Consider the following 15,514-nt stretch of genomic DNA (forward strand, 5'->3'; position numbering starts at 1 on the left):
CATGAATATCACATGCCTCTCTTCACCTCCCCTTTCCTCATCCCACTATTGTTCAGAGATTCACTGCCATGTTCATGAAAATCAAAATATCCTGAATACTTAGGCCAAGAACTCTTATGTACACGGATATGGTTTTCAGTAGAGGATATAAAGCTATTGGAGAGTCCGGAGAAGAGCCACAAAGTTGGTAAAGGGTTTGGAGAGGAAGTCGTATGAGGAGCAGCTAAAGTCACTTGGTTTGTTCAGCCCAGAGAAGAGGAAACTGAGGGGTGACCTCATGGCAGCTACAGCTTCCTCACAAGGGGAGGAGGAGGGGCAGGCGCTGATCTCTTCTCTTTAGTGATCAGAGACAGAACCCAAGGGAATGGCGGGAAGATGTGCCAGGGGAGGTTCTGGTTGGACATTAGGAAAAGGTTCTTCCCCCAGAGGGTGGTGGAGCACTGGAACAGGCTCCCCAGGGAGGTTTCACAGCCCCAAACCTGACAGTGTTCAAGAAGAGACTGGATGACACCCTCAGACACATGGTGTGAACTGTGGGGTTGTCCTGTGCAGGGACAGGAGTTGGACTCGATGATCCTTGTGGGTCCCTTCCAACTCAGGACATTCTGTGATTCTATGATCTGTACAGTAAGGTTCTCAAGGATTAGCCTAATTGCTTCACTGAATCTGTCTTAATGAACTTTTAGACTCGTATCTATCTCAGGATTCATTATTTTCCTTCAACTCATTCTACGAATTACTGACTCTCTTGTGGAGGCTGCCAGTAGTAGTCTGATCGAACTGCATTGTTTTATTTCTCTCTGAAATTAATGGAGTCATAATCAACAAATCATTCCAAAAGTATTTATTTCTTTCTTGTACATGAATTAAAAATAAAAGCTTACAAAACAATGGAACCACAATTTATTGAAATACAAAATCTTATTCATATATCAAGCATTTTTTAAAATGTAAGCTAGAAAAATATAAATTTTATCTTGGACCCATATAATATTCATGCAGTACTGCCTAGAAAACTATGTTAAAATAAATACTTTTTCCTTGAAAAGGGACAGTGCCCATGGCTTAACCAGACAAGCAGAAAAGTAACAAAAATAATTCAGTGCAAATTTCTAAAATAACCATTCCGATTACATTTCCTTTCCTACATGATTTCCAAATGATTAACAGTTCAAGTTCTTCATATCCTGAAAAAGAGTTGATCAGAATCAGTTCAAAAGAAAGTTGAATAATCTATTGCCTCTTTGTCTTGGAATTTAGGAATCAATGTCCTAATAAACTCTTCTTGGAGCTCTTGCTTGACTTTAATTTAGGCAGAATTTGCCAGAGTGGAAGTAATTTTTATTTACTTGTTATCTAGAATGCTTTAAATATATTCAAGCTTTACAGAACATTTTGGTCATTTGCTGTAGGTGTCTGTGAACTTGGGTCACAGTTCAAATTTACAGATGTACACAGTAATTATACTCAAAATCCCGTCAATTATTACTTTAAAAAAGTTTTGTAGCCAAGAGTTAGATATCAACGGTAGTTTGATAAAAAGGTATTTAAGCTAAAAATATCAGACTGCATTTGACACAGATCACTTAAGGATCTCATTAGCATCCATTTTCTGCATGTTTTATGTAGACTCAAGTTGACATTTTGGTGGAAGTTCACCCCACAGAAAGTATTTCTTACATGATTAAAAAAATAATAAATAAATAGGTCTCTTTTTTATTTTTAACCTGAAGGATTATATAGATTTTGGTTTAGTTCTCCAGACAAAATGCACGTTATTTGATACATTTCTAAGTATTCAATCCCTTAGAGAAAAAGAAGTAAAATAAAAATACAGCTTCTCCATCTGCCCTTCTGAACACACATCCTACCTCAAGCTTTAGCACTTCAAGAGTCAGACTGTCTGCACAAGCAGAGCCGGGTGACATGTTCTGCGTAATCAGTCTGGGCTGGACAAAACTGTTAAAATCAAACTCAGGGAAAAAGAAAAATTAAATGTAAATGTCCTACAAAACAGAGTTAACTTTTTTTTTTTCATTTCAGATGATTCTAAGTCTCAACATCGGACTTGTAGTCCAGAAAGGCCATCTTGCCGAATTTGGCTATGTTTTGAATAAGAAAGGAGAAAATTGCATACGAGATGTTTTGCTATACAGCTTCTAAAACTTGTAATTATGGCCACTAAAATCATACACTCTGTTAAAAAGCAACGAGTACAAAAAAAGAAAACTTGTACAAACCCAGGTAATTATTTCAGACTTGCTGAAGGATGCCGTTGGCCTTACCTTGCTAAATACTTAGGCAGGTGCTTAATTTTAAGCATGTGAGTCACTGTGCCAAGAGAGATTTTATGGTGAACACTAATGCACAAATATTAGTTAGGCCGGCTCTTCCACTTCAAGATAAGCGTGGATCTAAGTGCTTTGCTGGATATGGATCAGGATGCTCAGCACCTAACAGGACTTTAGGCGCTGATCCAGCAAAGCACTTACCCACACGAACAACACTGCTGACTTGGAGATCACTGCTCATGTGCTTAACATTAGGCATGCTCGTAAGTGCTTTCCTGGAAGGGCCTGATAGACCAATAGTGTATAAGCTATAAAATTTGAAGCAGTGTATGTTTAACACACCGCTTATTTAACAATGTTAATCTGCTGAGATTTGCTTTTTCTTGGAACAGGGCATGTCTAACTTCAAGCATGTATTTTCAGAAAGTGCGTAAAAAAAGCCTTTAAAAGCTGCTCTGAGATTATGGCAAATTAAAGTAATATTAGTGAGTCTCCTTATGCTCCTTTCATTTCTTCTTTGCATGTCTTTGCACAGGCATCTAAAAAGGAAAAAGAAAACCCTAGTCATAAACATTAATCGATTCAAATAAGCATCCATGCATTTAGTTTCCCTCTAAAAGTAGTCAGATGCAAGTGAACACCTGAAAAAGCGTCACTGAACTCTTCGAAATCTCACATCTGAATGAAAATTCTGCCAACTGTGCCACCTTTTCCACGGAAAATATTCAAATCACTAATTATTGCTTCTATGAATAGAACTAACTTTATTACTTAAGACTGAAAATGACGTGCAAGTCTAACCCTGATGTATCCCTAAGTCAGTGCTGGTATTTCCATATTAAGTTCTCCATACCAACTGATATCAGTCCATTTGCAATGTCAAATTGAAATAAGTGGAAATCTCAGAGGTGCTTAATCCCAAAACAACAACTACAAAAGCATCACAACTCATCAGATATTGACACGAACATGTAGAGATGGCATATTAAATCAGAAAATGAAATTAAGTAAGACCACATCTCTGTAATGGTGCTGGCACATTGTTTCATACTAAGCTACCCAAGAAAGAAATGGCAAAGCAAAGCAGCATTTCATAATGACCTCCTGCTACTGCTGGCCAGGCAGACTAAATATATTTAAATCCTCGTTGTGGTAGGAAATATTGTTTTATGTATTTGGCACCACATGCTCTTCATAACTTCTTACAGCTACATGTTGAGGAAGTTTCAAAGTTACTAAATGTATTTCATTCGTTCCTAAAGGGAAAAGAGTTTTTGTTTTCACGTGAAAGCTCTAATGGCTTTTGGAAATGGCTTTTTTTTTTTTTTTTTGTCATGCACAAATTCCCGTTCAAGCAAAAGCAGCCACTAATAAAACTACTATTGTTGTAAGTTATGGCACAGCTGACAGCTCAAGTTGAGCTGTGACACACTGAAGCACAATGGCCCTGTGCACAGAGGAAGAACTCCAGACTTAGTCCTCGAGTGCAGCGGCAGATGTTAAAGTCATGCACAGTAAAGAAAAAAACTGGTACCCCAGATCAGAAGTCAGCACAAAGGCATCCTACCTCTATCAGAACTGTCCTTCCATTCCAAATTCTGAACAGAGAAACTGAGACTTCTTCTTAGAAGAAAGGTTCTTGAATTGTTCAAGTTGATGAAAAGACGTATTTCCCAAATCTATTTTGCAAGGCTTTTGAACTATTAAAAACTAAACTCATAAAACTTCCAGATTTAAATATCCAGAAGACCTTCTACCACGTATCTGTTCTATCTCACTGTTCCTGTTTCTAAGGTAACTCCCGTTCTTGGTTTTCCACTCAAACGTCCATCCCATGCTTGTCTGCTCTCTTAACATCTTCTGCTGCTCAGAACTGGCTTTCCATTTATAAACACACAATTCCTTTCCTCTCATTCACCAAGATACTGCCTGAGATATTGCTTACTTCACAAAACAACTCAATTAACATGACAGTATGTGCCTGTTCTTTCTCCTTTTTTTCCCCCCATAACATTATCCCGCACTTTTGAGTGGTGGTTTTCGGAAGTTGTCATAACTGGTGCATCCTTTCTCATACTGATATGAAGCCGGGGCGTTTATTTGACAGTCAGTTAAACTCCTGGGCTAGGGTGAATGTTTTTCAAAATCTAACCCTTCAAGTTCATGATCACAATTGCTCATTTTGGGCTCACCGAATGCCAGTTCTCTCCAGTCATAGCAAGGACCCACTGGATAAACCAACACATGCTGCTACAGGACTGGTCTTACAGCCTAGACAAGTGAAGTAGGAAAAAAGCAAGGTGGCAGTTCTAAAGGTGGTGCACACAGAGATTGTCACATGTATTGAAACCTACTATTAATTTTTAAACTTGTCTGATAGTTAATATCAGAAAATGACGTTTTTCTGATAGGGCTGGTGAAATTCTGATGCAGACAGCTGAACAACACGGCAGTGTGGTACAACAACAATTTCTCTATGGCTCCACGTAGCAATTCCTGAGTATTTTTGTGTCCCCTACTGCTCCCCATCCCCTTATATTGTTTCATAAAGTTAGCATTCATGACTGGAATTTTATTAAAGCACCAAATCACTTGGGACAACCATCCTAACTGAAAAATCAGTGGTTTCTGCACCTGAATCACACACTTCTCAAACTACATTCAAACACTAATACTATGGGCTGATTTTCCGAGACAAGGAAGACTTCTAGTAGTGTTTCCTTAGAACGCCTGAGAAGCATTTTTTTCCTAAGGAAATTAATTTTGAGTCTAGATAATCCACTTCAGACAAACATTTTTAAAACTGAGAACATTACACTACTGAGAGGGCATGCACATTTCTTAAATACATTTCTCTGAAATCAGAGACAATAATTCCATAGATTTCCAAATATTTTCCTCTATTGACTTCCCCATTTACAAACTATGTCTGAAACATTGAAAAACCCACTGGTTTGAAAGGCATACAACCCCCAACAACGATCGCAAACGTGCATGGAATGCACAGCAAGGTTTCTCACTCCTTTCTGGTTGGAAGAGAATGCCGCAGAGCTCTTCAACCCAACAGACACCACTGTAGTCCAAGTAAATGGCAGCAAGTTATGTCTGAAGTGGAAAAATGGCATAGTTAATAAAAATGAAGAAACTTTGAGTTGCCCTGAAACTCCCCATTGCCAAGGGATATGGGCAGATTCTCTACTGATCTGATGGAGCAAAGAACAACGTATTTTAAGAGTGTTTTTCTACAACACACATTGCAGCAGATCCACAGTAATGGCTCAATGCAAGGACTGGTGGATCCAACTCCGAGTGTTGTGCAGAACTGACTAGACCTGAACAAATAATCCCAGTGACTTCATCTCAATTCTGTGAATCAGGCGAGTTGCAACACAGCAGACAGCTATCCCTCCATTATATGCAGGAATACTTTGTAATGAGGAAAGAACACACTCAAGAGTGAGTAGTGCATTTTACATAATAGTCCTACCTTGTGCAAAACTTCATAAAACTAAACCTTATCTAAACCACTCAAACTTTTGAATTATGCATTCAGCTCCAAATAGGCCTCTTTAAAAACCCATTTTGCCTTTAAATAAATATTTCCCCGATTATTTTTTAGGACTTATTGAGCTTGGAACCAAACATAAAAATACCCCTACATAGCCATGTATTACAGATTTATCATGTAAGTCCAAAGTGATGTTGAAATTCTTTAAGGATTAACATTTATAGACGGGAAAATACCAGAACACCTTAAGAAATGTCCTGAAGCTCAACCTATCTCTTGAAACATACAACAAATACAAAAAGCACAAATTTATTACACAAAACACTTTATTGCATTATATGCACATTGACATTTATTGCAATTTCTTTCTAGCATATTCAAAACAACCAAAATCCCAATACAGACACTATCTTTGCCTTGATAAATTGCCACCAATGGCAATGTTTCCATCAGCAGTTAGATGGTTAGAGTCAACATAAAAAACTAATGATGCCATGGTACTCTGGTTTTACACTGGGTAAAAATTTCCAGAAATTATCAGAAAATACTGCCCCTAATGAATGAAAAAACTGTTATTGAAAACTCAAAGGAGGGCGTGTTTCCAGCCCAGACTGGAGTGCAGTGAAGAAAACTGTGGTGGCCTTGACCAAGCTTGCTATAGAACAAGCAGCAGCACAGTGTGGTACTACACTTAACCTTGCTTCTCAGCTTACAGGACGATGCTAATGCAGCTCAGCTGCCTTCCTGAGCCAGGCTGGAATATCTGCATGGTACCACCCTGCCCTGCTGAGGTGTAACAGCTCTGTCCCACGCTAGCTCACAGATCTCTTCATCACACTCCACCCTGCATGCCCTGCATATACTACACTAACAAAAAGGGAGGAATTTTTAGATTAACATAAAAATAACCACTGTATAAAACTCTTTCAAGAGTAAGTCTTTATTTTGAAGCTTTAGGTTTGGAGCTGAAGAAAGAAGAAATGGATTTCATTCCTCTCTTATCAACTTTGGCCAGAGCCTTCTGTGCTGCAGACATCTTGCTGTTTGCCTGTTAGTGAAATGATAAACAGAAAAAGTTAAGCAGCACCTCCATAGGAAGGGAGTATAAGCTAAAAACTCCCAAATACAGAAGTCAAGCAGGAAGCTGAATTGCTTTTTTAGTAGACAGAAGTAAATATAATATTATGCAGGTTTTAAATTGTAGGAGAAAGACCTTACTAAACTAATTTGAGGTTATTCAAACAGAAAAATACTTGTCATGAATTACTTAACCTCAGACAAAGACACAGAAGCAACTACAAGGACAAGGAGGTGAAACATCTTTCCTTTCTGCAGAATGAGGCATCCCAACTCAAACGTTTACTTTGGGATAATCCCTGGCTGTACATTAAAGAGGAATAATGCATGCAATATAACAGATGCACACTGTACCCTCCGACTCAATCTCATGATTATGCTGTCAGCAGGCTGAATTACAGCCTTGCATTACAGATGATGAATAATTCACACTGATTTGTTATCAAAGACTCTCTTGCACAGTGAAGTAAAGGGAAAAGAAATGGAAGAACTAAGAATGAAGAAGGTAATGAACAATTGCAAAGCACTTTAAGGCCACTGGGACAACTTCCCAGACTTTTACACCTAAAACACATTTTATGAGCCACGTTTTATAGAGCTGACCTCTTTTCTTTCTTATTTAAAAATGTTATGTTTTAAATCCCTAGCTGTTTTCCCTATTAAGAAAACTTTGCATTGACCTTTCTTTATGATATTCCTCAGTCTGCAGGACTGCAGGACAATTACAGTACATGGGATCAGCTAGAAGGTTATGGATAGGCTGCAGATAGGCAACAACAGTGCAATCATCTGTGTTACTATACAAACAAAACCACTGCCAAAGTATTTTAAAAAAAGGAGTAGTATACTGTACAGAGTCCAAGAGCTATCTTTTCTTTCCCAGATTCTCTCATCAATGTGCTTCATTATTTCAGAAGTAAATCACATTTAAAGTTAAAACGAATTATCTCTCCTCAGACTATTTCTATCTTTATGCTTGGTTCAAAAGCTATAGGCACATAATAGGGGAAAGGGGGAAACAAGTACATTTTAAGCTATTTATCACTTTCACTTAGGGGGCAATTCTCTTCTTACTTCAAAACTAGCATATGCCCTGAATACGAAAAATTCTGGGGATTTTGGAGGGAAGAAGGAATGCATCTGTCACCAGCTGCTTGTCTTTGCAAAGGGATAAAGAGTAGTCAGCATTAGTCTGAAGGTCAGCACAGGGGGCCTTTTTGGTTCCCAATGTACTGGAGAAGGATTCATTTTCTTTCAGTGTTCTGAGAAATAAGCCAGTGCAAGCCTAACAACTTTGGCACACACAGACAGAATCTATTTCTTTTCACATCTCTGTTGCAATCCCAGGAATAGTACAGTGGCAGGCACCGCTGGACTCAGATTTGAAATGGCCTCCAAACTTGTGTTGGAGCTGGTGATCGGCAAGCTCTGTGTTGATTCAGCTTCATTAAGCTGACATAAGTAAGTGCACAAGCAATATTTCTAGGTCAAAATAAAGCCTTTCTTAGCATCCCTTGGAATGTAAGTGAATGCTGCCATCTTTGTTTCTCTTTCAAATAACTGAAATTTAACAGTTGCTATCACTAAGCCACATGATTTCTCATCTAAAGGTCTCAAAAAGCTTTGCAACCATTAGCAGAGCATCTTAACACATGTCAGTCTGTGAGGTTTGCTGGAATGTCCACTGATAAAATACAGTCAAACAGTAACAGCATAGAAGAGCTCAGAATGGGACATTAAGACTTTCAAAGTAAACGAAATGTGAATCAGAAGTTCAAGGAGATATAACCACGGACATCTGCCATTTCGTATTTGTTTTTGTGATGTGTTTGGAGGAGAAAAACAGGCACTCCGTGCTAATGCTGGATATTAATATATGCTTCAGCAAAACATGCATGAATGCAAGGCTTGCTTACCTTTTTGGTTTTCGTATTGTTGCTGTTAAACTTAGTATAGTCTTCTTCTGCTTCCACAGGGTCATCTGATAATTTCATTTTCTGAAATGTTAGAGCGAGGAAGTTGCTCTGTGAACCACTTTGATGATGTACAGACATGGAAGTTTAAAGTTTTGGCTTTAAAAGGTAACCATAGCACCAAAATAGGGTTGCCAATCAACTGAAAAAATTGCAGTAACAGTGAAAGATTTCTCTTTGTCATTCTTTTCTTCACACGTGAACATATACCATCCCTACAGTATTCAGAAGAGATCATTCACTCACTCTGCCATTTTCTTCTCCCTAGCCTTCTGAAGAATGACTTCTAGAAATGATTTTAATCCTGTTTTTAACTTCCATGATTGTGATTTTGGTGTCAGAGTCTATTTAGAGAATCTTTACGGAGCAGCTGTTGAAAGTTAGTGTCTAACAGCCAGGGAACTGAGACTCTGGTCCCCATGGTCTCATGGAACTGTGCAGCAGCTCCAGGGTTATTGCTATCTGCCAGCATGAGTGGGTCATCATCTAGTCTATTATCTGTTTGTGCACCACCTTTAGAAGTAATTAGTTTCTACAGTTTGGCAACAGTGAAACACTGACATAGTTCAGTTGATTGCTTCATCACTTGAATCCAACAGTATACTAAGCAGCTTGACGCTGCATGTGCTGGGTGCCTTCTAACTTGAGAAATAATGGAAGTGAACGGTTCTCGGCAGTTCACATGATCAGGCTGTAAGAATGAATATTTCTTTCCATAAACTGTGAGCATGTGTTTAGTTTAAAGGTGAAAACTTCCTGGTACGTTTCCAAAAGCAAAAAAAAAAAAAAGGTACATAGTATTTTACAACACTGTATTTTTATTATTATTATATATCTGATATTATTACCCTGTCCTTAATATCCTGTGAAATCTAAACTGTGGCCTTCCCGTTTTTGTGCCAAAGAGAGTGATTTTGCAAGCAACTTGGATGGTACCATATATTTTAAGATCCTGTTTTATTCATTTTGTTTATGGTGCTTGTGATCTGTCTCCCCCCACTCCTTTGGCACAGAAGCCAGGTCTGCAGCTTAGATTTCTCAGCTCTTAGAACCAGATCCAACAGCAGCCTTTTCTTTTGATTTCAGTGGGATCTGGATCAGTTTCTCTAGGAGGCTGTTTACTGTGCTGTGATTACATTTTCAAATGACAATCTAATGAATAATGACTACTCTCCTCTTTTTGAAATCTGATATTAAGTTTTTAAAACTCACAACAAAATGTTTGCATTTCAGCAAAATATTTGCTGTTTAGTTGTAGCAGAAGCTACATATTTTTTGTAGATGTCTGTCATCATCTGCCAAGGGCCAGACTCCCTACGCTGACAAACTGGACAGTATGATGATTACAACACAAGATCAATGGCTAACAACGAATACAAAGAACATGTAATTCTGATTTAATCATTAAATCACAGAGTCCAGACTGTACCCAGTTTAGTCTTGTACTACAAGAGAGAGAATCTGTCACAGCTCTTCTGTTAACAGCTGAAGTTTCTAAATCTCTCTTCCCTTCAGAATTTATCTTAAGGTCATTTCTAAACATGTGATTACTTCACCATAACATTAGAGCCTTCTTTATTTGCAATAATCCTATACTATGTCTGTCAATATACCTTGTCCTCATGAACAGAAATACCAATGCAAGTGAATAAAAATGGTCTGAAGGAGACTAAAGGTTCCAGTGTACAAGCCTGGTTTGCTCCTCTGAGGTTGTGAAATAAAGGAGAGTTTTAATCTCTGAAGCTGCAAAGACTTAAACACAGAAGCATCATACACACCCTGGTGAGTGCTCTGGAAATTAATCAGATCCTCAGCAAGATTTCACTGTCCAACAACTGAGCAGTTCTAAGTCTCACTTGCTCTGTAACCAAACTGCTGAAATAAAACTATTTTTAAGAATAGATTCTCAGAACTATCCCAGTGGTATAAAAGCTATTTGTACAAAGTATGTAATGTACATCACTTGTAGTTTAATATAGTCAGCTTATATTCATTAGCCTATATGGCTAATGAATATCAGTTGGCTCCTGATGTGTGTTTAATATTTCTTACAATGCATAAAGATAATTCCTAACTGAATCAAAGGGCCAAGTAACTGTGCAGCCAGAACAACTGTCCAACCACATGGAAAAAACTTATATCCATGGATATACATTGGAGAACAAATGCTATTAATAACAGTAGGGCCCAATTATTCCTCCATGTGCTAGCTGACATACTGCTTAACAGAACAGTCACGGAAACAGCCAGAAATGAGCGTATTTTAGACTGTTTTGGTAAGTAGCAGGGACAACACAGGAAAAGTCGGTATAGTAAGTAACCTAGTTTCAATAGACATAGGGTGCCTCAGTTTAAATTAAATTGAAAGGATAATAAAAAGTAGGGTTCTTGATTCTAGAGGGGCAAACTATGCAAACCATATGCCTTCTCTAAACCAAAGCAAAAGGACTTATGTGTGAGGATGACACTTGGAATGTAAAAGAAAACAATGGAATAAGCGATTTTGGATCTTTTGCTTCAAACAAGGTGAAAAATCTTGAAGGAAACAGCTTCTCAGACTAAACTATATGAATGCTTCCACTTGCTCACACAGATGCACACATAGCCTGCCCCCCTGCCCCCTACCCCCCCCCAAAAAAAAGGGTACTAGGAGTAAGCAGAATTTTACAATGACAGGCAAACAAAGACTGCCAAAAAAAAAATGTTGTAGGGGTCAGGTAATACTGGGATAAAGTGAGAACTGCCAAAAAGTCAAGCTGAGTTAGACCCTGGAAAGGAAATTAAAACAAATAGTAGGTTGTTTAGCCACAGAGGCAAAAAGGGAATAAAAAAAGGAAAAAGTGAGGCTGCTATACAGTAATGACTGGATAGATATTAAAGCTAATCTATGTGTAGCCTCAAAATGGAATATATCTTTTTGCCTCAGTAAATTATTTTAAATAAAGATGAAGAAGTTAAACATACAGTCAGAAACGAGAAGAGAAATCACTCTATTCAAGATAGAAGTAAAACTCAGTATGCTGACGCTGTTGGGAGACTGTGTCAGAAATCACTAGTCCAGAGGCAAAACCTGGCAACTGTTCTATCAGGTAGGGGCCGTATTGCTGCAGAACAGCCAAACACCCATCTGTGTGTCAAGAAAAATAAGAAGCGATAGCAGGCGTCAGGAGAATGGAGTGGGGAGAAAAAGGGAAAGAAGGAAGCATAATTAAAGATAAAGAGTAAACAAAAACAAAACATAGGTAATGCCTACCAACATCTTTGTTTCTCAAAGATAACACATGGCTACAAAAAACGTGGACTGCCAGCAGACTTGACATGGTGCCACTTAAACAACTGAAATTATAGAAAACCAAGACTGCATGAGAATTTTAAGGTAGGTAAGAAACTAGGTAAAGGGGAAACAAAGGCCAATAATGCAGAAAAGGATGTCACTGGATCAGATGGAGACTCCTAGTGGAGTGGCATGAACAATATCTATTCAGAATGTTAATTAAAGGTTACTGTGCTACCATTTTCTGCATTATGAACGAACACCTAAAGAGCTTTTAACACAGTGAAAGAAAAGCCAGCGAACCTTCAAGACTGGAAACATTAAAAACGAATGAAATGTAGAGAAGTACAAGTCATGTACACAGCAGCTAAATGCATGAATTTCTCGTAAATCTGAACGCTGATCAACGAAAACCCAATTGTGTGTCTTAAGTGTTCACAGTAAGACTCTGAGCTATCTGGTACATCACACAGTAATAAAGGCAAGTGGGATTCTAAGATGTAATGAGATAAAATACTTCCAGTAAAGAGAAGAAGGGAAGAATGCCATCGTACTGTACCAGGAAAGGTTTTGTAATGAATAATTATATATGACTCTGGTCACCTGCTTTGAAACATTTGAGTTCATCTTGGAATAGGTGTAAAGAAATGTTCCTGCAATTATGAGGGAATGGAGAACCTATCTTGCACAACCAAGTTTGGCTTCACAAAATGAAAACAGAAAGGATATAAGTTTTCCCTTTACACATTGAGAGAACTAATGTTAGGCAGGGAAAAGAGCCATTTCAATCTAAAAAAAACAATGATACTGTTAGCACAAAAGCGCAGGGGAATAAATTGGCCCTGAGTAAATTCAAGGTGGAATTTACAGGAAGGTTTCTGAGCATCAGAGAATGAGGTTATACAACAGTCTTCCAAGAGAAGTAATGGAAATAAAAAATCGTAATGAGACTTACAGTGAACAATGGTCAGTGCATGAGAGATTATCCAACATGGTTGTCTGGGAATCATGACCCAGGAGGTCCCTTTCAGGGTCCTCATAAATTACATATGAAAGAAAACCTATGAGGTCATATTGTCCTATCAACCTCAATAAAACTAAATAAGCAAAGCACGTATGAAAAGACTGCTGACCAAAACCATAAAATATGTCTCTCTTTCCCCCTCCCCATTTTTTAAACAGGAAAATGAACCAAAATATGAAGTACCTGGTAAATTTCTTGTGTCATTTCAGACTGGCTTTTCACAAGGCCAACTCACTCATTGTATTGTACCCAGTGCTTGGCCTAGTCTAATTTTAATAATAATTCCGAGAAATTAGCTTAGAACACAATGTATCTATCCATATCTTAATGTTCTCCTACCTTCAATGGTGGCTCTGATGCTGGGCTTTTAAGTTCTGGGAGCCTGAAGAACAAAAGATTCTAAGTTACAAATTAAGACAGCTGGCTTGCCCAACCTAAAGCTTGTAATTCCTTCCCCGCAAAGGCTGCTTTGGTTATCAGCTGCTCACACATGGCATGCATTTGCAAAAAAAAGCAGCTCATGGACTCTATATTTCTGACTTAGACAACTAAAACAGGGCCAGGCACCACACAGAAACATGGGCCCTCTAAGAAGTTCTTAGATCTGGCAACCAAAACAAGGGAACTCCACAATACTCCTGATAACCTTGTCTATTAGTAAGATAATATTATAAAGCACATAACATCTCTTCAATGAAACTGTTAAGCTATGGGACCTCAAGCTGCAAAATGCACATCCTTCCGTAGGCCACCGCAACAGAACCCTTTGAGCAGAACTGAATTGAGGGGCAGGTGCAGGGTCCCAGCAATGCTCCAAGGAAAGTCTGCTGCTGGTAGGGAACACCAGGATCAGGATGCTGACTCACCTTCCACATGTAAATATAAACTAACACATGTTAGATATGTGAAGTCAAACCCCAGCAGTACTGAATGAGAAGAGAAAAGAGGAGTGGGGATGAGGATTCTGCTCCTGGGTCTGCTGCTCGTACTTGACAATTCTGGACAAAATGCTTTAACTCTTTGCATATCCTTCCTTGCCTTGCTTTAAAATGGGATACATTGCTCAGGGTTTCATGATGCAACTGTGATAACAGACATATCAGACACATATTACATCTCTCTTCCAGCCCATGGTCCTGAGCATCATAGGAAGAGAAGACAGACATAATCTGCATTTGAAAAAAATCACATTTAAAGAGTGGCAAATATAATCTCATCGTGTCATTCACTGGAACCTTGATGAACAAATCTCAGTATTCAACAGAAATGACCAAAAGGATAATAATGCATGCTATATAAAACTAGCAGCTAGCTGGAACAATACTTACCCTAAGTATTTTAACAACTCCTTACTCAGATCTTCAGGAATATATTCTGATATTAACCCATGGGCATACCGTAAATAGTCTTCAGGAACAGGGCAGCGAGTGTGAAGGAGAAGAAAAAGAACATTCATATTATATAGTCACGTTGCCTTGGCCATGTTGCATGCACTACCATAAATCATAAAGTTGAATTAATAGTAAGAGACTTCTAATGGATACACTGTGATGGTTCTCTGTGTTGAGTAGTTTATGTTATATGACACTTGTAGGTTTATTTAAAAAGTAAAGACTTACTACACTCACTTTGTCAGCACATGTTATTAATATCTGCTGTATGCACTTTACAAAAGCTGTTCACTTTCTGAGAATACTAGATATCATGTATTTTTCCGAAGAAATTAAATTTTAAAAACCTGCAAAAGTAAAAAGCTGACTCAACAGAACACGCAATCATTAATTTTAAAGCATCTGGATCTTACAATTATTTGGCAAGGGCTTCAGTACTAAAGTACATTTTCTGGCTTCAACTGAAAACAATTAGATGAGACAATGAGTCTATTTCAAAGTCTTGTACTTAATTTCAGTACTTTATGGAAAATGCCAAGGCCTATCTAAACATCACTGGCAAGACGGGATAATTATCTGTGGAAATATGAACTACTAGAAGCTGTTTTCAGTACAGGGCACTTCTGCTATAAATGTTTTTCTGTGAGAAAAAAAGTGACCCTTTTATAACATAAAGTCCTAAACCAGATCTTTTCCGGTCACGTTCTACACAAGCACTTACTGATCCTGGGCTGAATCCTTAAAACTTGATGTTGTTGGGGCTGCTAGGGAGGAACTGCACCCATGTACACGAAGTATTTGCCAGAAGTATTTGCTAGACAGACATCAAGCTAAAATCTCGCCTCTGAATTCCATCCACAACAGGCCAGCTCTATCTGCATATATCCCTACACACTTAGAGAGTTCAGATGCATGTGGTAAACTAGCATCAGGGTGGTAAAGAACTATTTCTTCTATGCCAGAGACGGTTTTCTCT

General features: G+C 38.3%; 1 protein-coding gene across 7 annotated transcripts in view; it reads right to left on the reverse strand.

Annotated features, from left to right (window-relative positions):
- Positions 1-829: 829 nt before the first annotated feature.
- Positions 830-15,514, reverse strand: part of RNASEH2B (ribonuclease H2 subunit B) — a 43,440-nt gene continuing 28,755 nt past the window's right edge. For 4 of the 7 annotated variants that reach the window (XM_021286831.2, XM_005501843.3, XM_065053090.1 and 1 more), the window contains 4 exons: positions 14,476-14,554; positions 13,487-13,529; positions 8,793-8,873; positions 6,108-6,847 (listed from right to left, as the gene is read on the reverse strand). In XM_021286831.2, the coding sequence (XP_021142506.2) occupies positions 6,740-6,847; positions 8,793-8,873; positions 13,487-13,529; positions 14,476-14,554 (311 nt within the window). In that variant the 3' untranslated portion in view covers positions 6,108-6,739. Of the gene's footprint in view, positions 2,831-6,107; positions 6,848-8,792; positions 8,874-13,486; positions 13,530-14,475; positions 14,555-15,514 lie in introns of those variants that run through there. The other 3 variants (XM_065053106.1, XM_013366797.3, XR_010470429.1) reach the window with 2 other exon arrangements.

The sequence above is a fragment of the Columba livia genome, chromosome 1 (genome assembly GCF_036013475.1).
Source record: "Columba livia isolate bColLiv1 breed racing homer chromosome 1, bColLiv1.pat.W.v2, whole genome shotgun sequence".
NCBI lineage: Eukaryota > Metazoa > Chordata > Aves > Columbiformes > Columbidae > Columba > Columba livia.